The 25,991-nt window shown below is 45.6% G+C and overlaps 1 protein-coding gene across 5 annotated transcripts in view; it reads left to right on the forward strand.

The window, feature by feature from the left end:
* The window catches only part of FER1L5 (fer-1 like family member 5), a 93,758-nt gene extending 69,709 nt beyond the window's left edge, over window positions 1-24,049 (forward strand). For 4 of the 5 annotated variants that reach the window (XM_081017231.1, XM_081017234.1, XM_081017233.1 and 1 more), the window contains 14 exons: window positions 635-757; window positions 1,385-1,540; window positions 1,704-1,795; window positions 3,953-4,123; window positions 4,763-4,911; window positions 5,783-5,922; window positions 12,362-12,450; window positions 12,910-13,005; window positions 13,863-14,004; window positions 17,949-18,048; window positions 19,315-19,526; window positions 20,215-20,324; window positions 21,276-21,423; window positions 22,798-24,049. In XM_081017231.1, the coding sequence (XP_080873357.1) occupies window positions 635-757; window positions 1,385-1,540; window positions 1,704-1,795; window positions 3,953-4,123; window positions 4,763-4,911; window positions 5,783-5,922; window positions 12,362-12,450; window positions 12,910-13,005; window positions 13,863-14,004; window positions 17,949-18,048; window positions 19,315-19,526; window positions 20,215-20,324; window positions 21,276-21,423; window positions 22,798-23,652 (2,583 nt within the window). In that variant the 3' untranslated portion in view covers window positions 23,653-24,049. The remainder of the gene's footprint in view (window positions 1-634; window positions 758-1,384; window positions 1,541-1,703; window positions 1,796-3,952; window positions 4,124-4,762; window positions 4,912-5,782; window positions 5,923-12,361; window positions 12,451-12,909; window positions 13,006-13,862; window positions 14,005-17,948; window positions 18,049-19,314; window positions 19,527-20,214; window positions 20,325-21,275; window positions 21,424-22,797) is intronic. The other variant, XM_081017235.1, reaches the window with a different exon arrangement.
* Window positions 24,050-25,991: the final 1,942 nt, after the last annotated feature.

The raw sequence follows: 25,991 nt of genomic DNA on the forward strand, positions 1-25,991 counted from the left end.
AAAATATTTAGAAAAGGGCAACAAAATACCCATTTGGGTCTTTTTAGTTTAAAGAAAAGGCAAGTAAGAAGACACATGATAGAGGTATATAAAATTGTGGGTGCTGGGAAGAAAGTGGCTAGAGAAAGGTATTTCCCCCTCTCTCATAATACGAGAACTCAGGGATGTTGAAGGAAGGTGAAAGTTGAAAGATTCAGGACAGACAAATGAATGTATTTCTTCACACATTGCATAGTTAAACTGGGAAGTTCACTCCCACAAGAGGCAGCGATGGCCACCAATCTGGATGAATTTAAAAGATGGCGGAGGGGGCTATCAATGGCTACTAGCTATGATGGCTGTGTTCTGCCTCTACAGTCAGAGGCAGAATCCCAGTTGCTTCTGAATCCCAGTTGCTGGGCCTTGTGTGGGATGCTCTTGCGCTGGCGGGTTTCCCACGGGCTTCTGGCTGGCCACTGTGAGAACAGGCTGCTGGGCCTGACCCAGAAGGCTCTTACATTCTGATGTTCTTAAATGTAAGAAAATGAATTTAACTCAATGCCTGGGGAAAGATGGCTGAAGCACTGAGCAGGTGTACACGCTGCAGGGAACCCAGCCAAGGTGCTAAGCCAGCGTCTGTGTCCCCTTCTCCCAGATGTATAGCTGTGAACTGGAAGAAGTGCCTGAATTCCATGGCCTACAGGATTTCTGCCAGACCTTTCAGCTGCACCGAGGGCTGGTGAAAGATGATGACCCCAGAGTGGGGGGTCAGTTCAAGGTGAGGGCCTGCCCCAAGTGGCCCTGCTTTCTAGCCATCTATAAAAATCCACAGAAATTCCACCCTGGAGACTGTTTTCAGGAGACTGACTTCCCACTCTGCTTCAGGTGTATATTAAACAACATATAGTCTTCAGAAGCAGAGTTGCCAAGTTTTGCATGTGGGTTTCATCCCCAGGAGTAGCCTGACTAGCCAGTGTTGCAGCAAAAGCAGCACAACGTCTTTGGCACCTTAAAGTCTAACAAATTGTCGTGGCGCACACTTTCATGGACTAGAGTCCAGTTTTCTTTGTGCAAGGCTTCTTGGTCTCTTGGCATCTGCATGAGAAGCAGGAAATCAGCAGGGGAGAGATTATGGCAGCTTCGAGCAACAACAAGCTGTATTCTTGAAGCCTTTCCAGGCAGTAGCGGCTGGGGGGGGGGGTGTAGGTGGGGCTGCATTGCTCTCCCAGCTTCCCAACACCTTGCACCCCTTGCCAAGAGCAGGGCGCTCAGCATGGAACAGGCACAGGAGCACAGAGCAATGAGCATTGGGCAGCCAGGAGAACAATGTGGCCTTGCCAGCTGCTACTTCTGGGGTGGGGGCAGTGGAGCTGGTAACTAAATGAAACAGTGCTTTCTCCGGCAGGGACTTTTCCGGATCTATCCTTTACCAGAAGATCCCAATGTCCCACCCCCTCCACGCCAATTCCAGGAACTTCCCGACAACGTCTGCGAGTCATGTCTGGTCCGGATTTACATCATCCGAGCCTTTAACCTAGAGCCAAAGGACAGCAATGGTCTGGTAATCACAAGAGCTGTGTTCTTTGCTTGCCTGCGGTTCTCGCTTCCTGCTCTGAGCTTCCCCGTGTTATGTGATAGGAGGCTTCCTCTACAGCAGGTGTGGCTGGACCCTGTTTGAGGGTCTGGTCTCTTAACATTCTGCATTGAACTGTGTCCCCTTACAGTGTGACCCCTACATCAAAATCAAGGTCGGGAAGAAAAAGGTTGGAGAGAGGGAGGAGTATATTCCCAACACTCTGGAGCCCGTCTTTGGGAGGTAGGTCTGGCACACTCCCTCAGAGCCTCTGCCTGCCAAGGCTAATCTCTTCGCGCTCATTCTGCGGATGCTGTCCCCACCTCTGGTACAGGGCAGGGCAGGAAGCTACTGGGATAGGAAAGGGTTGTTAAGACACAGGTGCATCCCTACCGTGACTTATCCTTGGAATGTACAGAGCACAACAAGCGTTCAGAGGTGGGAAGGGAAAGGGATTATTTCCTCTCCTCTTTTCCGTTTTTTTATATATAATTTTTATTAAATTTTCTGTTTTACAATTTTAAATACACATTTAAACATCCTTAAAATATCAATGACTTCTCTTCTTCTTTTATGGTTCATTTTGCATACCATAAATCCCTACATATTTTAAAGGTAAAGGGACCCCTGACCATTAGGTCCAGTCATGACCGACTCTGGGGTTGTGGTGCTCATCTCGCTTTATTGGCCGAGGGAGCCGGCGTACAGCTTCCGGGTCATGTGGCCAGCATGACTAAGTTGCTTCTGGCAAACCAGAGCAGCGTGCGGAAACGCCATTTACGTTCCCGCCAGAGCGATACCTATTTATCTACTTGCACTTTGAAGTGCTTTCAGACTGCTAGGTTGGCAGGAGCAGGGACCAAGCAATGGGAGCTCACCCCGTCACGGGGATTCGAACCGCCGACCTTCTGATCAGCAAGTCTTCTTGTAAAGAAGCTGGTAAAATGCAGTCTTGACTATGCTACCACTCAGTGGATTTGTAACTGGCTGACTGACCGAACCCAAAGGGTGCTCATCAATGGTTCCTCTTCATCCTGGAGAAGAGTGACTAGTGGGGTGCCACAGGGTTCTGTCTTGGGCCCGGTCTTATTCAACATCTTTATCAACAACTTGGATGATGGACTCAAGGGCATCCTGATCAAATTTGCAGATGACACCAAACTGGGAGGGGTGGCTAACACCCCAGAGGACAGGATCACACTTCAAAACGACCTTGACAGATTAGAGAACTGGGCAAAAACAAACAAGATGAATTTTAACAGGGAGAAATGTAAAGTATTGCATTTGGGCAAAAAAAATGAGAGGCACAAATACAAGATGGGGGACACCTGGCTTGAGAGCAGTACATGTGAAAAGGATCTGGGAGTCTTGGTTGACCACAAACTTGACATGAGCCAACAGTGTGACGCGGCAGCTAAAAAAGCCAATGCAATTCTGGGCTGCATCAATAGGAGTATAGCATCTAGATCAAGGGAAGTAATAGTGCCACTGTATTCTGCTCTGGTCAGACCTCACCTGGAGTACTGTGTCCAGTTCTGGGCACCACAGTTCAAGAAGGACACTGACAAACTGGAACGTGTCCAGAGCAGGGCAACCAAAATGGTCAAAGGCCTGGAAACGATGCCTTATGAGGAACGGCTAAGGGAGCTGGGCATGTTTAGCCTGGAGAAGAGGAGGTTAAGGGGTGATATGATAGCCATGTTCAAATATATAAAAGGATGTCACCTAGAGGAGGGAGAAAGGTTGTTTTCTGCTGCTCCAGAGAAGCGGACACGGAGCAATGGATCCAAACTACAAGAAAGAAGATTCCACCTAAACATTAGGAAGAACTTCCTGACAGTAAGAGCTGTTCGACAGTGGAATTTGCTGCCAAGGAGTGTGGTGGAGTCTCCTTCTTTGGAGGTCTTTAAGCAGAGGCTTGACAACCATATGAGTGCTCTGATGGTGTTTCCTGCTTGGCAGGGGGTTGGACTCGATGGCCCTTGTGGTCTCTTCCAACTCTATGATTCTATGATTCTAAGTCCTAGGCTCTGTGGTTTAACCCACAGCACCACATATTTTACGTAAACTATAAACCATTCAATATTCCATTATTACACCCATCAAAACTTATTTACACTGTTGAATTTATCTTAATGTTGCCAACGTTTTCAAGTGTACACAATTTCCCCCCGTATATTCAATAAATATTTTCGAATCTTCTCTAAATGTATGTTCTTCTTGTTCTCTTATTCTATGTTAGGTCCACAAGCTGCACATATTCCATCAGCTTATGCTTTCCATTCTTCTTTAGTTGGGACCTCACTCATTTTCCATTTTTGAGCTAAGAAAACGCGGGCCGCAGTAGTGGCATACATACATATTTATTTATTCCTCTACTCTTTTCCTTGACCGCCACAGGATGTTTGAGATTATGTGCAACATCCCAACAGAAAAGGAATTGAAGATCTCATTCTATGACTTTGACATGTTTTCCCCTGATGATGTAATTGGAGACACCACCATTGACCTGGAGGACCGGATCCTGTCCCGCTATGGAGCCAACTGTGGCCTTCCACAGTCCTACTGCGTGTAAGTAGCAATGAGCATAGGTGTTAAGCGGGTGCCCTCTGGACTCATGCAGGCAGCTGCTTCAGATGGGCTCATTGTCAGAGCCCATGGTTTTGCTGCAAGAGCTGGGAGCAGCCAGTTCAAGGGGGCAGCCCCACAGAGATGCCTTCCCCAACAGCAGTGTCATTGCCACGTCCCCTGGCAGGGCAGGAGCACCAGCCTTAACTAATGAACTGCCAGTGGTCATTTCATAAGCTACATATCAATGTTTCATCAACAAAACACTCGGTTTTTAGGTCATGTTTGTCTTCTCTCTGTGATCCACAATATACCTGCCCTGGAGCACCAGAAATATTTCCACTATGTGTTCATCTTACCGTTTTAGCAAGCAATATTAATATTAGCTTAACAAGTTCCTTCTCTTTAAAGTCTCTATTTACTTTTCCAGAGATAGGAATGAAGTAGGTGAAATGAAAATGAACAATTAGCTAATCTTTCTTCCCAACAGAGCAGAAAAATAATTGCCCTGTAGACATTTTTTTAGGGCATTAAACCAGTTCATGAAATAAACATTTTCTGCAGTCTAGGAGAAACTAAATCCCTCAGGTAGCCCCCCCTGCAGATGCCACTTGACCTCCTGATCGCTCCTTTCTCGTACAGATGTGGCCCCACCCAGTGGCGAGACCAGCTTCTTCCAAGCCAGCTCTTGGAGAATTACGCTCGGACCAAGAACATACCTCAGCCAGATATAAGTGAAGATGGCAGCAGAGCCACTTTCCGAAGCAAGATTTATCAGCTGTCTGACTTTGGTAAGTACTTCAAAATATTCCCACAGAGCAAGAGAGAAGGGGGCTTGAGCTGCTCTGAAGGTTGAGCCCGAGGTCAGCACCTGCCACTGGCATCACTAAGCACCTGCTAAAAGGGAGCCCACTGCCAATCCTTTGAAGCTCTGGCTTGCTGTTCCTCCTCCTCGTTGTTGCTTCCTGCTCACCTGTCCTCTCTGGGTGTGAGAGCAATGGTTCGGCACATATTTAATGCTAAAGGAAGATTAATTAAACTATAGTTTGTTACTCTATGCCTTAGCATTATGTGTGAACCCTGCCCAATGACTTCACAAAATGGTTTGTTTATTGCCAACAAAGCATGATCTGAAGCCATGGATATTTGGTGGCCCATGGTTTGTTTTATTTATAGCTTGGTATTATGTGTGAACCCAGCACCTGTCCTTAACCATGGTTTGTCTGACATTCACCAAGCAGCAAATTATTATTATTATTATTATTATTAACATTTGTATACTGCCATATACCCACAGGCCTCAGGGTGGTTACAACATAAAATCACAATAAACAAACAAAGAAAGATAATAATGATGATGATAATAGTAATAATAATAATAATAATAATAATAATAATAATAATAATAAATCCAATAAATCCCCACCCAATAAATCCCCACAAAGGTTTGTGGGAAGAGCATAATGCAAGGGAAAATGCTCCCCCAGAAGAAGCACTCTGCAAATGTGCTCATGTTGCACAATGCATATAAATTGTAGAACACAGGCTGCCTTGGAGCAGAATTTTATTTATAATTGTGGCCCCCTTTGCCCTGCATGGAAGTCTGTGATACATTTGGCTGAATAAGTGCTGATTCTATTGTACTTGACACTCCCCTTTCAGAGACTAAACTACCTTCACATGGCTTCCTGGGGCCTCCAAAAGAGCGCATGGCTCTCCATCTCCTCCACACCTGTGGGCTGGTGCCTGAACACGTGGAGACTCGTGGCATCTACAGCGCTACCAATCCCGGGATCCAGCAGGTAAATTTCCTGCCTCCATTTCCCCACTGCACCAGGAGTAGCCAGTTGCTGTGAACTGCAGCTCCCACCATCCCTGACAACTGCTGAAGGGTGCCAAGTTAGCTGCTGCTGAGCCTACACATTTGGTGGTTGCTGGAAGAGAGAAGCTTCACTATTTGCCCCTGTAGTCTGGCTCCCTTTCACAGGTGGGAAGCTTAGAGCAGCTACACACTAGGCTGACATGTTCATTTATCCTACATAAAACTACAGCAAACTCATTCTCCAAGTGCTGACACTTACGTAGCCCAAACAGTACCATCCACTCAGAAGAGAGCTTAATCCCAAGGATCGGGGGCAAGGAGTCTCCAAAACAACACAATAAGGACTGAGCATGCTCAGCGGGCAAAGACTGTGTCCAATGCCAGTCGTGCTCAACGTAGACCCATTGAAATTAATAGGCATGTTCATTATGTTCATTAATTTCAATGGGTCTCACTGAGTAGAAGTTGGTTGGCTAAACCCCAGAATGCTGGGAGTTGATGGAGGGACAAAAAGAATAGTATCCTGTAAAAGGGGTGGCTGGCAGGAAATCTGAACAGAAGCACATCTGTCAGCAAGATTTTCCTGCAGGTCTGACTTACTGTTCATTTATTATAATTGCAATATATATCCAACCATTCTATGCAAAGCATTCAAAGTGGCTTACCAAGTGATGATGGTTATGATTTTTAAAAATGCTATAAACCCATTTTTAAAAGTGTGTGATGATAAAATAAGAACAGGTGAAACCAACAAGAACTGCCCTGTTAAAGGATATTAAAGTAAGCCATGCATTTAAAAAGCCAAGGCAGCTTGACAAACCAAAACCAAATTTCCACATAAGCTTTGTGCAGGAGGATCAGGATGGATGCCTGATAAATAGGTCTTCTGCAGAGACCCTAAGGAGAGAATCCCAGAGGTAAGGCCCAGCCAGTGAGTGAGGAAGGCCTCTCATTGCACCCTTGCCAAACATGCCTTAGACAGTATGTTTAGATGCTATCTACATGCCTTAGGCAGGACTGAGATGGGGACCTTTCAAGAAGATCTCAAGACTTGGGTTGGTTTGTGCAGGAGAACTTGATCCTTCAGCCAAGATGGTCCCAGGCCATTTTGCCTCACAACCAGCAATTTTACTGGTGCCCAAGAAAATCTACATCTGGTTGAACCCAGTATATGTCATGGATTACTCTAATTTTTTTTTTTTTAATGATATTTATTGAGAATTTTAAAATTACAAAGAAACAAAGAAAAAAAGAAGGAAAGAAGAAGTAACAATTAAACAATACAAATCAATAAAAATCAAAGTCAAAGAGAGAAAACAAAACACATAATACATCAAAGTCAAAAAGCAAAAATAAACAAAAAATTTAAAAACAGATGCAATATTCCCAAATCCTTAACTGTCATTACCTTATTTCATCGACCTCCTCGCACCTCCCTTTTTTTTATTCTAGTTGTTGTCTCAGCAAATCCTTTCCATCTTTCATAATATTCTGTCATTAAATTACCTTAATCTATTTTAACCTTATCTTACCATAAAAAGCCCTAAAATTTAAAACTTAAATCTTATGTATACCAAATTCTCTTAACCATAACATATTCTTACATAATTCTTTTTAACATTTCTGCTAAAGCCAAATAATTTCATTCCAACATTTTTCTAATACAGTGGTGCCTCGCAAGACGAAATTAATCCGTTCCGCGAGAGTCTTCGTCTAGCGGTTTTTTCGTCTTGCAAAGCAACCCTATTAGCGGCTTAACGGATTAGCGCTATTAGCGGTTTAGCAGCTATTAAAGGCTTAAAGGCTTAGGGGATTAGCTGCTAAAAGGCTATTAAAGGCTATTAAAGGTTTAGCAGATTAGATAAAGGGGGGGGAAGCGGAAAAAAAAATCTCTAGACTCGCAAGACATTTTCGTCTTGCGAAGCAAGCCCATAGGGAAATTCGTCCTGCGAAGCAACTCAAAAACGGAAAACCCTTTCGTCTAGCGGGTTTTCCGTCTTGCGAGGCATTCGTCTTGCGGGGCACCACTGTACTCATTACTTTTACAAAACTTTCCTAAATAATTTTTTTTAAAACTTTCTTCCAATCTTCAACCAACGTCTCTTCCTCCTGGTCTCGGGTTTTGTCAGTCCTTTCTATCCCATCCATCTAGTCCATTAACCTGGTAACCTTATGTCCGAGGCTCTTAATTCTCTTCCATGTCCCTTCCGCAGGTCTTCTTCATATTTATACCTGTACTTTACTTTGTCTTCTGCTCCTTTCACTCGGGGAGACTCCAGCTTGACAATATTTTTGTCCCTTCTCGACAGATCAACCCCTTTTCCATAGTCAACACTGAACTCCATGTGGTATTTAAAAGCATGTTTCAAGGTCCCTCCAAAGTTAAGGGCCCCCACAACTCCGAACTCCTCCCGGCCCAAAGCCAGACTTGAAAGGTCAAAACATCCCTGCATAGGGGGGGTCTATCCAGCCCCCCATCTCCAAGCCAAACAAAACACTATCTCTCCAAATCTGGCTTTTTCCAGGTTCATTCGTCAAATCCAACAACTCATGTTCCTGCTGGGCCACAGTTCCCTCCATCTCTGCCTCCCGAGGCTCCAGCAACAACCTCCTCCCTCATCTGATCTGTCAGAGCACACTCCTGGATTAATTCCTGAGTGGGTTCTATATAGGTACCCACTGCCTGTCCAAAATTTCCAATCACAACAGTCATCAAATCCATCTTCTCATGTAACTGCTCCAATAAAGCACTTGTCTTGCAAAAGGCAAGCACCAGAGCCTCCGAGTACATTCTTGTTCAAGGTCAAAGTCTGGTCCCACGATCTTAATCTATTGCAGCTGCAAAGCTCCCTAGTTCGGATTTAATAACAGTTTCTTTTATATATATATATATAATATTTATTAAAGTTTCGAGATATTACAAAAATAAGAGAAAAAAGTAAAAAAAAGGAAAAAAGAAACAAAAATGAAAATACAAAGTAAAAACAGTTAAAAACAAATCAGTCTTTCCATATCTTATCTTTCATTTGCTTGTTTCCCTGACCTCCTCACACCTCCCTTTTTTGTATTCCAGTTCAATTAGTTAATTCAGCAATTCCTTTTTTTTTTAAATGACTTTTATTAAAATTTCAGTAAAAGATTAAACAAAAAAACATAAAGCAAAAACAGATTAAACAAAAAAACATAAAACAAAAACAGATTAAACCTTTACATAACCTTTTCCATTAACTTATTTCCATGACCTCCTCTCACCTCCCAATTTTGTATTCTAGTTCAAATCGTATTTCCAGCAAATCCTTCTAACCTTATTTTCATTCACGTATTTTAAAATTAAAGTAATGTAATTAAACCTCCTCTATTTCATCAATTTCATCAACTCATTTTTGCTTAGTCCATTATATCATATCTACCAGAACGACCTAGTATTCTTTTTCCAACCTCTTTCTAACATTCTTTTATATTGCAGTATTTTTGAAGATATATTTTGAATTTTTTCCAATCTTCTTCCATCGACCCTTCTCCCTGGTCTCAAATTCTGCCGGTCATCTCAGCCAGTTCCATGTAGTCCATCACTTTCATCTGCCATTCTTCTCGGATGGGCAATTCTTGTGTCTTCCAGTACTTCCCGATGAGTATTCTTGCTGCTGTTGTAGCATACATAAAGAAAGTTCTATCCTCCCTTCGCACCAATTGGCCGACCATGCCCAGAAGAAAGGCCTCTGGTTTCTTCAGAAAGGTATATTTAAATACCTTTTTCAGTTCATTATATATCATTTCCCAGAAAGCCTTAATCCTTGGGCATGTCCACCAAAGGTGAAAAAAAGCACCCTCTGTCTCTTTACATTTCCAACATTTACTGTCTGGCAAATGATAGATTTTTGCTAGCTTGACTGGGGTTAAGTACCACCTGTAAATCATTTTCATTATATTCTCTCTTAAGGCATTACAAGCCGTAAATTTCATACCTGTGGTCCATAACTGTTCCCAGTCAGCAAACATGATGTTATGTCCAACATCTTGTGCCCATTTAATCATAGCAGATTTCACCGTTTCATCCTGAGTATTCCATTTCAACAGCAAGTTATACATCTTTGATAGAATCTTGGTTTTGGGTTCTAACAGTTCTGTTTCCAATTTTGATTTTTCCACCTGGAAGCCAATTTTCTTTTCCAGATTGTATGCCTCCATTATTTGATAATAATGAAGCCAATCTCGCACTTTATTTTTTAGTTTTTCAAAGCTCTGCAATTTCAATTTATCTCCCTCTTGTTCCAAAATTTCCCAATATTTCGGCCATTTGGCCTCCATATTGAGCTTTTTCAGAGCCTTCGCTTCCATCGGTGACAGCCACCTTGGGGTTTTATTTTCAAGTAGGTCCTTATATCTTATCCAGACATTAAACAATGCTTTCCTGACAATATGGTTTTTAAATGCTTTATGTGCTTTGATCTTATCATACCACAGATATGCATGCCATCCAAATACATTATTAAAGCCTTCTAAATCCAAAATGTCTGTGTTTTCAAGAAGCAGCCATTCTTTCAGCCAGCAAAAAGCTGCTGATTCATAATAAAGTTTAAGGTCTGGCAGGGCAAATCCACCTCTTTTCTTTGCATCCATTAGTATTTTAAATTTTATTCTAGGCTTCTTGCCCTGCCAGACAAATCTAGAAATATCTAAATATTTAATAACAGTTTCACAAGCTCCCTCTAGGGGAAAAAGCTTCTATTTGTATCCATCTCTTTTTTTTTTTTTAAAGCAGATCTAACAACAAAGTTTCCTTTTTCAGATGTTTTGTCAATATTTTGTTCCTTTTAGATGCGAAGGGGAACAATGGAATCAATATGTTTCTCTTCTTTTAACTATCTGTCAAAAACGTTTGTCTATAGTCAATGAACTTCCCAAGGACGTCTGTCCTGACACCCCGCTCCCAGGTTCAAGACGGTGGAAAATTGCTTTTCTTTACTCTCTCTTCTGCAGGTTTAAACAGTCCAGAAAAAGTTCCCCCCTCTTCTCCAGCTTCCAAGGGGGGTTCAGTAATTTTAAATGATGAACATTGATCATTTACAGACGACTTTCTAAACTCTAGCTTGCCGTGTCTTTGCTTCAATCTATCTACAAAAGCGGAAGGCGGACTTCCTGTTTAGACCTTCCTGCTTCAGTGCCAAATTAAAAGTAATTTCTTAATCCAATTTTCCGTTCTACTCACGGGCAGTTATTTAAAATCCAATTGTCCACAGGAAAAAGTCAGCGCTCTCCGGCAACAGCAATGCGGCTTCACTCCGTGAAAGAAGCAGTCGATTCAAAGCACCGCACCACTCACCCCACGTCGCTCCGGATCCCCGAAACCGGGTTTCCCCGCGAGTAGGGGGGGCGCAAAGGTGCCAGCCGAATCCCACATCCACAGGCTTCTCCCGCCTGTGGTTTTTGATGGGTCTCCGCCTCGCCGTGGCGGTTCAGACCCTGTTTTCCATGGAGCGGATTCCTCCCGATCGGAGGAAATCCGCCATTGCCAGAGGCGCCAACGCAGAAGTCTAAATTATAGTTTTGTGAGAAATCCGTCATCCAACAGAACTACAATTCCCAGTTCTTTGGGTGGGAGTTGAAGCTGGTTTCAGTATAGTAGATGTTACCCTAAATACTCCTGCCCCAGACCCATTTCCTCCCCATTTGGCTGCTGGAGGCAAGGATAAGTTTGGCACTGACCCCCAGGAGACATTTCAGACAAGCTGAAGTACTGTAATATCCTAAATAGGTGCTGGTAGATGAAATGGAACCTGCCTTTTGAAGCAGAGTGGCACACACTGGAATTGGAAAGAAAGACCAGCCTTCTTGCCTGCAGGTCTGAATTTGCAGACTCCTTTATAAATCTTGTGCCCTATAGCCCAAACCTGGAGGACCCCGCAGGGCATTGAACTAGAATTGTGGCTTAAGAAAGTCTGGAAGTTAGCAATTGCTGAAGAAATAAGATGTGATGTAGCAATCTTGAAGGGGAAAAAGAAACCAGTTGCATTGCAGGCTGTTTGGCGGCAGTTTATTACATAGGCCAACATGTAATATGGTTTACAAAACACCTTGTCACCAGCAGCAGCACAAATCCGGATGCCATTGTTATGTTTCTGCTCCTAACTTTGTCCTTGGACATCTCAGTCTCTTCTGGCCAGTTAAAATGGTGACATTATCCTGGCAATATGCTCTGTAAGGTCCCTGCAAGAACAGCAGAGAAAATGAATGAAATAGGCAACAGTGAGTATACATGAGAATACAATTACTTGCCTGGTTTCTGGCATAGGGAGGAGGATGTGGTTGTTGTTTTTTATCTCTTGTTATGTTCACTGTCTGTTTTGTGACTATACTTTATGTACATCACTGAAGTACCAACTGAAAAACATTAAGAATGTGCCTCTCTTCATATCCAGGGGAAAGTGCAGATGTGGGTCGACATCTTCCCAGAAAACATAGGTGAGCCAGGACCTCCTTTTGACATCACCCCAAGGAAGCCCAAGAAGTAGGTGCACCAAACACAGCCACCCCAACCCTTTTAAAGACCCAGAACTATTTGCACCAGCGTAGCACATTTTCAGGATGGTTGAATGAGTGTGTCAGGGTGCAGGTGGACGTGGATGCTGGATCTGACCACCCCGTGTCCGCTGTTGCATACTTGTCATTGTTTCTAATCCCAGAGCATGACACAAGGGGGAAGCTGGTTCACAAAGGCATCTACTGGTGGCGCCCCTGCTCTTAGGGAAGGGCTACAACTCAGTGCTAGAGCATTTGCTTTGCATTCAGAAGGTTCCAGCTCCAAACCCCACTGGCATCTCCACACTGGACTAGAGCGGGGTTGCACAGAAAGTTTTCCAGTAAAAGTCCTTGTTAGCCTGCCCTGTTCTTGTATATAGAAGGAAGAGGAATCCCTTAAAGCACCCTCCCAGTAGCACCAAGACTCTCCTGTTCGTCTCCTCTGTAGGCACGAACTTCGCTGCATCATCTGGAACACCAAAGATGTGGATCTGGAAGACACCAACATTTTTGGAGACAGGATGAGTGACATCTATGTGAAAGGGTACAAGAGAACAGAGGCAGAAGGTTTATGGCAGCCCAACTCCTGTGGTGGCAAGTGACCAACAACTGGTCTTATTTGGAGATGGAGAGCTATCTACCAACCCTAGCCATATTTCCTTTGAGGTGTCATGGAGCTATGATTCCCAAACTGTTATAGCCCCATTTGCATAACAAAACCATTCATGAATTCATTCATCAATTGTGTTGCTTTTCTCCAAAGAACCAAGGTGATTCACAACAATCAAATGAAGCAGCAGTTCACAAAGGAGAGACTAGTAGCTAAAGATTTGGCTGGTGCTTCTGCATCAACTTGTGCACCAGAACTTTCTCCTTCTCCTGGTATAGAGAACCTTTGCTCCTCTGCCACATTTGTAGCTGAACTGCAACTCCCATCAGCCTTCAGAAAGGGTTGCCCCAATAGTCTAATGCAAGAAATAAAAGATGGGTTTTCTGGCACCTTAAAGGGGTGAAAAATAGCCTTTGCCAACCTAGTGTCCTCTAGATGTTCTGGAATGCAACTCCCATCATCACCAGCCTGCATGGCCTTGTGTTGCTGAGGCTGATGGGAGTTGGAGTCCAAAAGATTCAGAAGGCCTCAGGTTGGGGAAGATTGGGCTGGATGATACACTCCAGCAGCAGAGATGTCAGGGGAACCTGGACTTTTTGCTCTGCATTCAGCTCCCGCCTGTCCCTTGCCTAAGGGTCATGGAGGAAGAGGGACATCTCTCCCAAAGCTGCCAGCGGGACTAGATGATGCAGCTTTTTATTGCCAATGTACCCAAGTGTGCCCTAGAAATCTGGGATGGGGCAAAAGAGTTCCTATGAACAACTCCAGCATCTCCTTTGCCCTGGTTCCAGGTGGATGGATGGCCTGGAGGAGGACAAGCAGAAGACAGATATCCATTATAGGTCCCTGACAGGAGAAGGCAACTTCAACTGGCGCTTTGTGTTTACCTTGGAGTACCTGCCCATGGAGCAGGTCTGCGTTCTCACCAAGAAGGTAGGTGGAAACTGAAACAGAGCATTGCTCCAATTTAGAAAAAGGGAGGTGGCCTTGGCTTCCTCAAAGCTTACCTTACCCCATAGGAGCGCCCTCAACCACGTGGACCGCCAGAACTGGCACCTTTACAATTGACATATCAGGCCTGCTCTGCACTTGCAAGGAATCAATCTCTTAATGTGTGGCAACACCTATTCTTTCGAACTCTCTGTAGGCACCTTTGCTGCACTCTTGTTGATACCAGCTTTAAAAAATCCTTTTTGCGTAGGCCACGCCTAGACAGATATGAAAATTTATAGCATGTAGTTTTTTTCTCCCATTTTAACATTTTAATATTTTTATTTGTTTTAAAAATCAGTTTATTTTATTGGTGTTTTCTTGTGAATATTTTATATTCATTTATGCAAACTGCTTTGATTATTATTATTTGTTTTGACTAAGTAGTACATAAATTTTGTTAAACTTGAATGAATGAATGAATGAAGGAGGGTTGTGTATGGACAACCAGCAGAGCCCTTCCTATCCTCCATCTCACAAATCCAACTCAAGAGATTATGATTATATTATTATTTCTTGAATTTATATACTGCCCTATAGCTGGAGGTCTCAGGGTGGTTCACAGAAAATATCTCTCTGCATATCATCTGCTGGAGGATAATCAGAGGCACATTGACAGGCACACGGCTCTCTGTGGTGCACACATCATTTTAATGGATACTCTCATTCATATTCTGGCACACTTAGTCCATGTAAATTTAATAGCACTTATAGTTCTCAGATGCAGGGCACTTCCAGGCTGTTGCCTAGTGGGTTTCAATCATGTAGCAGCAATCACAGCTGATTAGGAGGTCCCATGCAACAAATAAGTAAATAAAACCATTTCCCCCAAAAGATCAGACTTTTTGCAATAAAGGAAGTGACAGGAAAGTGCCCTGGAAAGTGTGGAATAATAACATTGGCTTTCATATGACATATTCTAACACACACACACACACACACACACCCAAAAAATAGACTGATTTTTAAGGAATTTGGCCCTTGAATTGAAAATGGCTCCTAAACCCTGTTCTGCATTGAGTGGCAAGAGCTCTCTGGGTTCCCTGGCAGACAGGGAATCTTTCCCATTAGCTGCTGCTGAGAATCTGGAGCTGCCTCATGAAACACAGGGGCTCTGTCTCTGGGGATGCTCCAGTCCCACAAAGCACTTTATATGGAAAGCGCTTCTTCTTCTTCTTCTTCTTCTTCTTCTTCTTCTTCTTCTTCTTCTTCTTCTTCTTCAGGAATCCCTGGTAGCCGAGTAGGATTGTCTTCCATGAACACTGTTTTAACAGTGAGTCTGTGACTGTGGAGGCCAATTCTGGATCCACACGTCCTTCCACAGTGGGGACATAGGTTTCTGGGCAGGAGTAGATCACAATGAGGGTTTGCCAAATGTGCCTTCCTCTTAGCACATTTCTCCCTTATCATGGAGGAGCTGAATGATGTTCACAAATTTATCTGGGCAGCCAGTTTTCAGAAGAACAGTCCACAGTCCAAATCGCATTGCTATTTACAATGTTGAAGGCCTTAGTCAGGTCAATAAATGCCATATACATGGATTGGCTTTGCTCTCTGCATTTTTCTTGAAGCTGTTGAGCAGTGGAAATCATGTCCACTGTCCCCCTAAAAGGTCTAAAACCATTCTGGGATTCAGGAAGGGTCACCTTAGATATTGTTAAGAGATGGTTTGCTAAGATCCTTACAAGAATTTTACTGGCTGCAGCTAACAGAGAGATGCCTCAATAGTTTCTGCAATCAGTTCTGTCACATTTTTTCGATGAGCTTGTGAAGTTGTTGCGTAAGTTCAATTCCACCCACTTTGAAGACTTCAGCAGGTATCCCATCAGGTCCACTGGCTTTGTTGTTTTTCATTTGATTAATAGCTGTACATAACTCACCCAGATTTGGAGATACTGCAAGCTCATCTCTAATTTGTTTTTGCAAAATTTGTGAGAGGACCTCAGCAGCTACAGGAAAGTTACGGTTAAGGGGATGCTGGTAATGTTATTTCCAGTGCAGTGCAATAGCTTCTTTATCTTTTAGAAGTGTGGTACCATCTGTTGAGTGTAGGGGGCATATGCCATGATTTACTGGCCCATAGATGGTCTTTGTGGCTTTAAAGAAATTCTGTGCGTCATGAGTGCCAGCTAAGTGCTGGATCTCTTGAGCTTTTTTTTTTTTTTAATCCACCAGGTGTTTTGTAGTTCTCTGGTTCTTCTTTGAATCTCAGCCTTAGCGTTGGCATAGGTTTCTTTCTTAGTGGCACAGTTTCTATCTCTTTGTCAGATCTGAAAGGCCTTCCTTTTCTTGTCAATCATGCGTCCAATCTCACTGTCATTCTCATTAAACCAGTCCTGGTGTTTCGGTTTGGTATCCAATAGTTTGTTCACAGGCTGCAATATGTTTTTAGCTTGGTCCAGCGTTCCTCAATGTTATCAGGGAATTCTGAAAGCAGGTGGTCCTTAAGAGTTGTCTGGAAGCAATCCTGCTTAATGGGATCTTGAAGGGCTTGAGCGTTCATTTTGCACCTTGGTTTCCTTCCTTGAAGCCTGCATTGAGATATAATCTTGATAGCCATCGTGGAGCGTATTAGTCGGTGATCTGTCCAGCAGTCGTCGGCGCTCGTCATAGCTCTGGTAAGGAGCATATCACGGCGATCTTTAGCACGGACAATAACATAGTCTAAGAGGTGCCAGTGGTTTGACCGAAGATGCCTCCAAGATGTTTTAAATTTATTTTTTGTTGTTGAACGAGTGTGTTGGTAATAACAACATTGTGCGCTGCACATATCAAAAGTAAGATTCCATTCTGGTTGCTGTTGCCAATTCCTTCTTTCCCAATAGTCCCAGGCCACAGATCAAAATCTTGCACATCATGGCAGCAGCAGCGGTGGCATGGGCCTTAGTTAATTTTTCACAATGCACATTTCCCCCTTGAAATGCACATTTCTTGAAACAATTCCCTCTCCATTTCATCAGTTTACTTTAATACTGTTGTTGATGATGATGATTTGGCATGTCACTTGTGAATTTTGAGAGTCACCCCAGCACAACACACAGCGGTCGTTTTTGTTGCAAGCAAACGAAAAACTTGCTTCATCACCAGGAATATGATCCATGTCCCTAGTCAGCTTCATGATCTAAATTTCTGTGAAAATAGTCAGGGGGCCCAATGTGCTTCCTCTAGTGAATAGCCCTGGAGCAACTGGCCGGCTTCTCTAGCTACTAAACTTGAATACTCCAAGTTGGTGCTGCCACCTAGTGTCAAGTGTTTTACCACACTCCTTTCTCTGGAAAGCACTGTTTTATGCTGCTATATTATAGAATCATAGAATTGTAGAGTTGGGACGGACACTGAGGGCCATCTAGTCCAACCCCCTGCAATGCAGGAATCTCAACGAGATTATACATGACAGATGGTCATCCAACCTCTGCTTAAACACCTCTAAGGAAGGAGAGTCCACCACCTCCCGAGGGAGATTGTTCTACTGTTGATCAGCGCTTACTGTCAGAAAGTGTTTCCTGATGTTTAGTCAAGATCTCCTTTCTTGTCACTTGAAGCCATTGGTTTGAGACCTACCCTCCAGAGTCAGAGAAAACAAGCCTGTTCCCTCTTCCATGTGACAGCCCTTTAGATATTTGAACATGGCTATCATATCTCCTTTCACTCTCTTCTTTACCAGGCTATGCATGCCCACTTCCCTCAACCGTTCCTCATAAGGCTTGGTTTCCAACCCCTAGTTGTCCTGCTTGCCCTCCTCTGTGCACATTCTCCTCTGCTCCTGCCCCACAGCCTCGGCGCCAGCTCCCAGGTGTGGTGGAGCTGGTCCTGACTTGAGCTGGTCCTGCCTTGACGCCTGTCCTGCGTCTCCCATTTCAACAGCCCTTCTTCTACCCTGTTTGCAGCAACATTTCTGGAGCCTTGACGAGACCATGCAGAAAGTGCCCCCCAAGCTCATCATCCAGATCTGGGACAATGACAAGTTCTCAGCTGACGACTTTATAGGTAAAAAGAATCCTGCACCTGGGGGGCAAGACAAGGCTTTTCACCCCATGTCCTATTTCAGGGTGGGGAAGCTTCTTCACCCTGAGGACCGCTTTCCCTTCTGGGCAGCCTCCCAGGGGCCACATGCAAGTGGCAGGCAGGGCCAGAGCCAACAGTGGGCAAAGCCATAGCTTTGGATTTTGGCTTGTATAGTCGGCTAGGTTCCCTGTGCATATGCACACATGCACACTGTCCTCCACCCAGAGATGCAAGAAGCATTAACAGAGACCCTAGTTGCATTCTAGCCAGGTATCATGGACTGGTTGGACGCAGTGGGAGGAACCAGCTGAGGGACCCTCCAAGGGAAGAAGGCTCAGAGCCCAGGGAGGGGTGATGGGACAGCAATGGGTGGTCAGAAGGGGATGAGGGAGAAGACTGGGAGGATCAGGTGTCGGAAGCTGGAGAGGTAACAGGGCTTAGTGAGCTGGAGGGAGTCTATGGCAGACAGAAGTCCAGAATCAGAGGCAAGAGCTGAAGCAGGGGAGGAGGGAGGCCACTGTTCGACAGTGGAATTTGCTGCCAAGGAGTGTGGTGGAGTCTCCTTCTTTGGAGGTCTTTAAGCAGAGGCTTGACAACCATATGTCAGGAGTGCTCTGATGGTGTTTCCTGCTTGGCAGGGGGTTGGACTCGATGGCCCTTGTGGTCTCGTCCAACTCTATGATTCTAAGAGGCAGAGAAGTCAGGTTGCTGAAGAAGCAAGAGGGCCTCTCCCTTCTGCTGAGATAAGCTCTTCTCCCGCCTGATCTCCCAGAAGCAGAAGACGCATGAAAAGAGTGGAGGCAGAGTCTCTAAATGCTTGAGAAAAACCTTGGAGAGGAGGATACTCAGATGACCGGGGGGGGGGGGTACGGATGGACTTTCAGTCTTGGCAACTGAACTATGGGGCAAGACCTACCAGGGACGGGCTGCTGTGCTCATTGGGCTTGATACGCCACCAAGTCTGTGCAGATCATGTTCTTCCAAATAAAAAGTTAGCTTCAACTTGCACAGTGTGATTTATTGTTGGCTTGCTCCTGACACCAGGCAAAAACACTCATGGAGGGTGCAGGGTGTGGCCTGGGGAGTGTGGCTGTGGCTGTGGCCAGGATGCGGCCTGAAGAGAGTCCAGATGGAGGGCTGCATTTCCCCCCTGGCCTGAGGTTCCCCTGCCTTCCCCTGCCGTCAAACATGCCATCTGTCCCTGTCCTTCACAAAGCATGGAGACTGAGCACCCGGTTCCACTTGCAGGAATCCTGGAGCTGAACCTGAACAGCATGCCTAGCCCCGCCAAGCGTCCGCGCGACTGCACCGTGAAGATGCTGCTGGAGGACACCGGGGCCACCACCTCCACCTCTTTTTTCCATCGCCGCAAACGGAAACCTGTCTCCCTGTTCAAGCAGAGGGAAATGAGGGGATGGTGGCCCTGCATCGTCTTTGAGAAAGACAAGCCTCGCGTGTCGGTCCGTAAGGCATCATAAGCCAGATCTACCACACCTCTGCCTGTTGGGTCTGGGGAGCAAAGAATAGCAAGTAGAACAGAGGGGAGTGGAGGAGTTCACTTCATGGACTCCTAAGCCAGCCTTTCAGAAGTTTTGGACTGTGAAAAACAGCCACGTTGGCTGGGGCTGGTGGGTGGAGCCTCTGGAGGGCTCTCAGCTCTGCCTGTCTTGTTCTGGGCCTTCTCTAACTCTTCCCAGCTCTGCCGTAGCAAAAGGTTTTCCAAATGTACCATGTGTCCCATTCTCCACCTTTCCTTCCCTCCAAGTATTCAAGGCTGGGCATGCCTTGAACAGGACTAACAGGAAATGCCAAATTAAGAATGGTGGCACTATAGACACACCGTTCTATGCAATTGCTGGAAGAGAAGATACCCCAATGAACAGAAGAACCACACCCATATATTGAAAAATATGCATACATTGGGTATTTAGTTGAGGAGTTACACTAGTGTAATGACTTTCAGCTATGCAATTTAACACCCCCATTCCCTGCCCTCCCCACCACCACCACCTAAATCTGATCCACAGGTTTCTCCAGCCAGTTGGGAGTGGGGAGAAAGTAGAAGTTACGCTTTGCAATTTTGAGTCATTGCTCTTTTCCGTTGAATACCCTGGAAACCCCTCTGCCCATCCTCTCTCGTTCTCTTAGGGCAAGGTGGAAATGTCCTTGGAGCTGCTGACAGAAAAGGAGGCTGAAGAGCGGCCAGCTGGGAAAGGAAGAGAGGAGCCCAACATGAACCCAGTTCTGAAGCCACCAGAGTAAGACTGCAGCGCCTGTGGTGCCCCCTGCTGCATGAACTACTGGGGAGGTAGAAATGGGGAAGGGGATGTCATTGTGTCAAGAAGGAAGCCTTTGCCAATCTAGTACCTTGCAGGTGTTTGGGGCTATAGCTCCCATCAGCCCTGTGCTTGGCTGGGGCTGATGAGAACTGCAGTCCAAAACATCTGGAGAGCACCAGGTTGGCAAAGGCTGTGGCAGAGCATGTTTCCAAAGATTTGGTGGCTGGGAGGCTTCAGTATGAGAGCTACACCAATTAAGCCACATGCATCCAGTTTGGCTAGCCTGCTCTGAGCACTGTGCCCTCTGGCACTCTCCCTGCCCATGCCTGCCTGGCATCTGTGTGGGCCCTGAGGACCTTTCCTAGCTGTACTGGTACCGCTCTAAGCAGCACTGGGCACCTAGGTGCAGCCACCCTTTGAATTTTCCACGAGAGACATTAGGTTCTGGATACTGCTTGGTATCCCGTTTTTATATGCAAACATATTGAAACTACATGGTATAGTTTTTATATGTTTGCATTGTTTTTATGCATGGAACTGTTTATAACTGTTTTGTGTCTTTGACTTTAAAATTGTTGTTTTATTCAAGCTGGCACCCCTGCTGGGGGCATCCCCTGCCTGAAACCCTAGAGAGCTGCTGCCAGTCGGCGTTGAACAGTTGCAGGGAACCTTTGGTCTTCCAGGTGTTGCTGAAGTGCAACTCCCACACCCCAGGCAAACACAGCTAATGGGCAGGTATCATGGGAGTTGTAGTTAAGCAACATCTGGAGGCCCAGAGGTCCTGATGTATACCATATTGAACTAGGTGGGCCAACAGTCTAACTCAGTGTACGTCAGCTCCCCATGTTCTTAAGCCAGGGAAGATGGAGACAGCTGCTGTGGGCAACATCTGCTTAACTTTTCTTGCCCCTTCCTTCTCCCCGTGACCAGGAGACCAGAGACCTCTTTCCTGTGGTTTACAGCCCCGCTGAAGAGCATCCACTTCGTTGTGTGGCAGAAGAGCAAATGGAAGCTCTTCATTTTCCTTTGCTGTGTGCTGGTGATTTTGCTGTTCGCAGCCTTCATCTACGCAGCTCCTGTGAGTCTGCTCAGGAAGAGCAAAGGGGATCAGGCAGCTTGGGCTCAGCCACATACCTTGCTAGATCTTACCCAGCTCTGCCCGACTAATTGCAGCATCAATGCAGGCTAGACTGTCTGGGAGTGGGGTTGCTGTAGTTCACCAGGCTTCATTCATCCTCAGTGGGAAATCTCTCTGCCTTAGAGCAGGACTACAGGGCCTGCATCTCATGTTTGGGCTTAGAGACTTAGGGGTGCTGTTGGTGTACTAGCACCAACAACATCCTCCCTGACCAAGCTGGCTGAGGTAGTCTTGAGCAGTGTGCTGATGGAATCCCAGATGATAATTCTGGGTGACATCAACTTTCACGCCAATGCTGCCGTTGGGTCATTGGTTCAGGATTCCATGGCAACCATGGTGCTGTCTCAGGTCATCTTCAACCCAATGCACAAAGGACCTACCCTTGACTTGGTCTTTGCTCCAAAAGGGATGAAAAGTGATCTGGAATTGGGTATGTCATTCCATCATTATGGTTGGATCACGTCCTGATGCAGGTTGGACTCATAGCAGCTATCCCTCTCTGCAATTAAGGTGTTCCACCCTCTGAGAGCTACGGATTCTGGTGGATTCCTGAATGCTCTGGGGCACTTTCTGGTGGACAGAGCAGGTGATCCTGTTGAGGCTGTTGTCTCACTATGGAATGAAGAGAACTATTGCAGAGGACTACTGACATGATCACTCCTGAGTATCCTCTTCGGCACTGTGGAGCCTGCAATGTCCCCCGGTATTCTACGGAGTTGTGTGCAATGAAACAGGCTAGATGACTGCTATAGTGCTGGTGGTATAGATCTTGTTCCAAGGGCTAGCAAACAATGATTAAAGTGCATAATCACACCTCCCATGTGGCATCAAGGGCATGGCCTCCACTGTGTCCTCAAGTAATTGTCCAGGAAAGCTTCACAGGCTTGTCTGAAACCTGGTCTCATCTGCTGGTAGGAATGGGCCTCTGGAGGCAATGAAAGCCTGTTGTGGTCCATTGTTTTGAGAATACAGTTTTGCTTGATGCTGCAACATTTCCTGAGAGGAATTTGGGACATCAGCCTCCCCCCATCCTGCCGCCACCACTTGCCCCCCTCCCACCTCACCTTGGCCATCTGTCCCTCTCCCCACACTGCCAACTGTAGAAACAGAGGCTACAGCATGCCAGAAGCACATCATCAGCATGCTTCTGGAAAAGATAGTGGCCTGGGCCACAGGCAGAAGCCATAGTACTGTGCCCAAAATGGGACAAATGGGATTACTTTCAGAAGCCAAGGTGGCTTCTGTAAATCCATGATATCCCAGTAAAATTGGGGCAGTTGGGTGGGATGCTATTACCTGTTTTTCCCCCTTCAGGGCTACCTGGCAATGAAGATAATCAATCCGATGGGAGGGAGACGCTCCATAATATACCAAATGCCTCCAAAGAAGAAGGAAACTCTTGAGAGGCCACCTGAAGAAGCTCCTGAAACACTGCCTCCAGTTGCTGAGAGACCACTCCCAGCTCCCAATAAGTTGCCACCCACTCCCCAAAATCTACTCACAACTCCCGAGGAAACACCCACTACTCTCAAACCTCCCACTCCCAAGAAACCACCTAAAGCTCCCAAGAAACCACCCAAAACTCCCAAGAAACCAGCTCCAAAGAAGCCACCCAAAACTCCCAAGAAACCAGCTCCAGCTCCCAAGAAACCACCCAAAACTCCCAAGGAATCACCTCCAGTTCCCAAGAAACCAACTCCAGCTCCCAAGAAACCATCCAAAGCTCCCAATAAACCAACCAAAACTCCCAAGGAATCACCTCCAGTTCCCAAAAAATCAACTCCAGCTCCCAAGAAACCACCCAAAACTCCCAAGGAATCACCTCCAGTTCCCAAAAAATCAACTCCAGCTCCCAAGAAACCATCCAAAGCTCCCAAGAAATCACCCAAAGCTCCCAAGAAACCACCCAAAGCTCCCAAGAAATCACCCAAAGCTCCCAAGAAATCACCCAAGGCTCCTAAGAAACTACCCAAAGCTCCCCAAAAATCACCTCCAGTTCCCAAAAAATCACCTCCAGTTCCCAAGAAACCACCCAAAACTCCCAAGAAACCACCCAAAGCTCCCAAAAAATCACCTCCAGCTCCCACAAAACCACCCAAAGCTCCCAAGAAGCAACCATCCACTCCCAAGAAGCCACCACTGATTCGCAAAAAAAGGCGTACCTGGTAGTTAGCTGCAGTGGAAGCAAATTATATCTCCAAATGCTGTTGCTTATAATGTCTTGCACCAGAGGACCACTCTGTTCATGCTCCATCTTGCCTCCAGATATCTGGCAAAAATGGAGCATAGCTGCTTCTAAATCATAAGCCTACATCAGACAATCCTCACCTAATCTTTGCCTTCCTACAATTATGAAGGCCTTCTGATCCCAACCACAAATTTACAGCAGCATCACTGAATAAAACTAGCTTGGGGTGGGGAAGCAGGGGGTAAAGCACCACTGTAGAAACAGACTATCCAAACAAACTTATGTTCAATTCCCGCCCATCCATCACCATATATTTTAGCATATTTCACTCTCACAGACTATCATATTCCCATAAAAAAAATAAAAGTTAAGCCCTAAGTCTCGCTGCTTCTAGAAGTGGGATTGTTGGTATTTGCTGAGCAATCCTGTGGGGTGTGCAACTGGCTTGGGTGGGGCTGCACTCCCCCTAAAGGGTCAGGCAAGCAGCTTGCGGTGGGGGGGGGGTCATTGGCTTGGCACTCTTTGGGGTGGAACAACATCTTCAGCCATGTCTTACTAACAACGTCTGTGGCCTTACTAAAGAGAAGGCATGCCTTGCCTCAGTGATACAGGATGGGGTTAGATTACTGCAATGAGCTTCACATGGAGTAACCCTTGAAGACAGTTCAGAAACTTTATTTGGTGGCATATGTGGGAGCTAAAATGCTTGGATCACACGGGACCTGTTTGCACCAGTTATGTTGCTTACCTATTTGCTTCTGACCCCAGTTTAAGGTGTTGCCACTGACCTTTAAACCTTAGTTTGGGACCAGGTTATCTGAAGGGTCCTCTGCACTCATAAAAACCTGCCTGAGACATCCTCCTGCCTGAGGTGAAAGTCCATACATGCCTCATTCCAGTAGCTGACTTTTCCTTCAGTATTGGTGTCCTCTACAGCACTGGAGGGCAGGCAGCTATTTATTGTTTGTTTGTTTTTGTTTGTTTAATAACCCCCCTTTCCTCTCAGGAGCTCAAGGTGTCATATTTGCTCTCCCTCTCCCTGTATTATCCTCACCACAACCAGTGACGTGGGTTGGGCTGAGATATGGTAGGTGACTGGCCCAACATCGGGCTTCATGGCTGGGTGGGGATTTGGACCCTGGTCTCCCAGGCCCTAGGCCAACACCCAATCCACTACACCACCACACTCACGGACCGCATCTGTGTGTCTCAAGAGACAATGGAGCGTGCTTCCAGGGATGAGCTCAAACCATTGCATTAGTAGCACCAGTGTCACCTCCCCAAGGTGCAAGACAAAGTGATCCTCTCGGCCTCACTGATGGGGCCCAAGAAGAGCAAGATGTTTGGCACCAGCTTGGCTGCAGGAGCTGCTTAAAGGCGGCGTACGAGGCACCATCCAACTGACTTAGGGACTCCAGATTTGCGTAGGGTTTACTCCTGAGCCTTTTCTTCTCCCAAAGATGTTCTGCAAAGCAGCGGAGGTTTAGGATCAGTTTTCCTGCTTCTAGATTCCCAGGTTGATGAGTCCTACCTGCTCTTCACTGCTCTTGTCAGATGGAACATGCAAGACAGGTAGGTGATACTTGTTACTGAAACATATTTACATGAATTTGTATCTGAGACTGAGCAATGTTTACAGACTGGCTCTGATGCAGACATAATAATAATTTATTATTTATACCCCACCCACCTGGCTGGATTTCCCCAGCCACTCTGGACAGCTTCTTTATGGGCTTATGTTTAAGCAAACATTTACCTGCTGCTGTTATATTCAAGGTTACACTGAGTGCTGTTTAAAACATTGTTTAAAATAATTTGGAATGTATTATCTATATTGCACCATCTGTGCACAAGACAACAAAGAGCAGTCCTAACAGGCTCCTGCCCCAAAGGAGACACAATCTAAAATAGACACAGGGAAGCAACAGAAGAGAGAAATTGGAGGTATTCAAATATGAGCTTTCAATGTGGAGTTCTTCGTTTTGAGAGAGAGGCAGATTCCCCTTCCCCTTTTAAAGGAAAGATGTCCCATTTTGAGGGGGGTTTTTTGGAATAAGCAGACTGTATCAAACTTCCAGGACAGGTGGAAGCCCCTGACTGCCTGTGGGATTTCAGTCAGTCCCAACACATGTTCATTCCATGTGGTGCCCCTGGCGGAGGCTGGGGGCTATGGAGTTGCCCTGTTGGGAACTCTACCACCCTCACAAATGTGGGGCATGGCAAGCTAGGAGAGGGCTTGCTTTGCAGCAACCCCTGAATCAGGACTGGTGACATCTAGCCATCCCCCATGTTGGCTGAGGCTAATGGAAGCTGGAGTCAA

Source organism: Podarcis pityusensis, assembly GCF_964106645.2.
Source record: "Podarcis pityusensis genome assembly, chromosome: 8".
In the NCBI taxonomy this organism is placed as follows: domain Eukaryota; kingdom Metazoa; phylum Chordata; class Lepidosauria; order Squamata; family Lacertidae; genus Podarcis; species Podarcis pityusensis.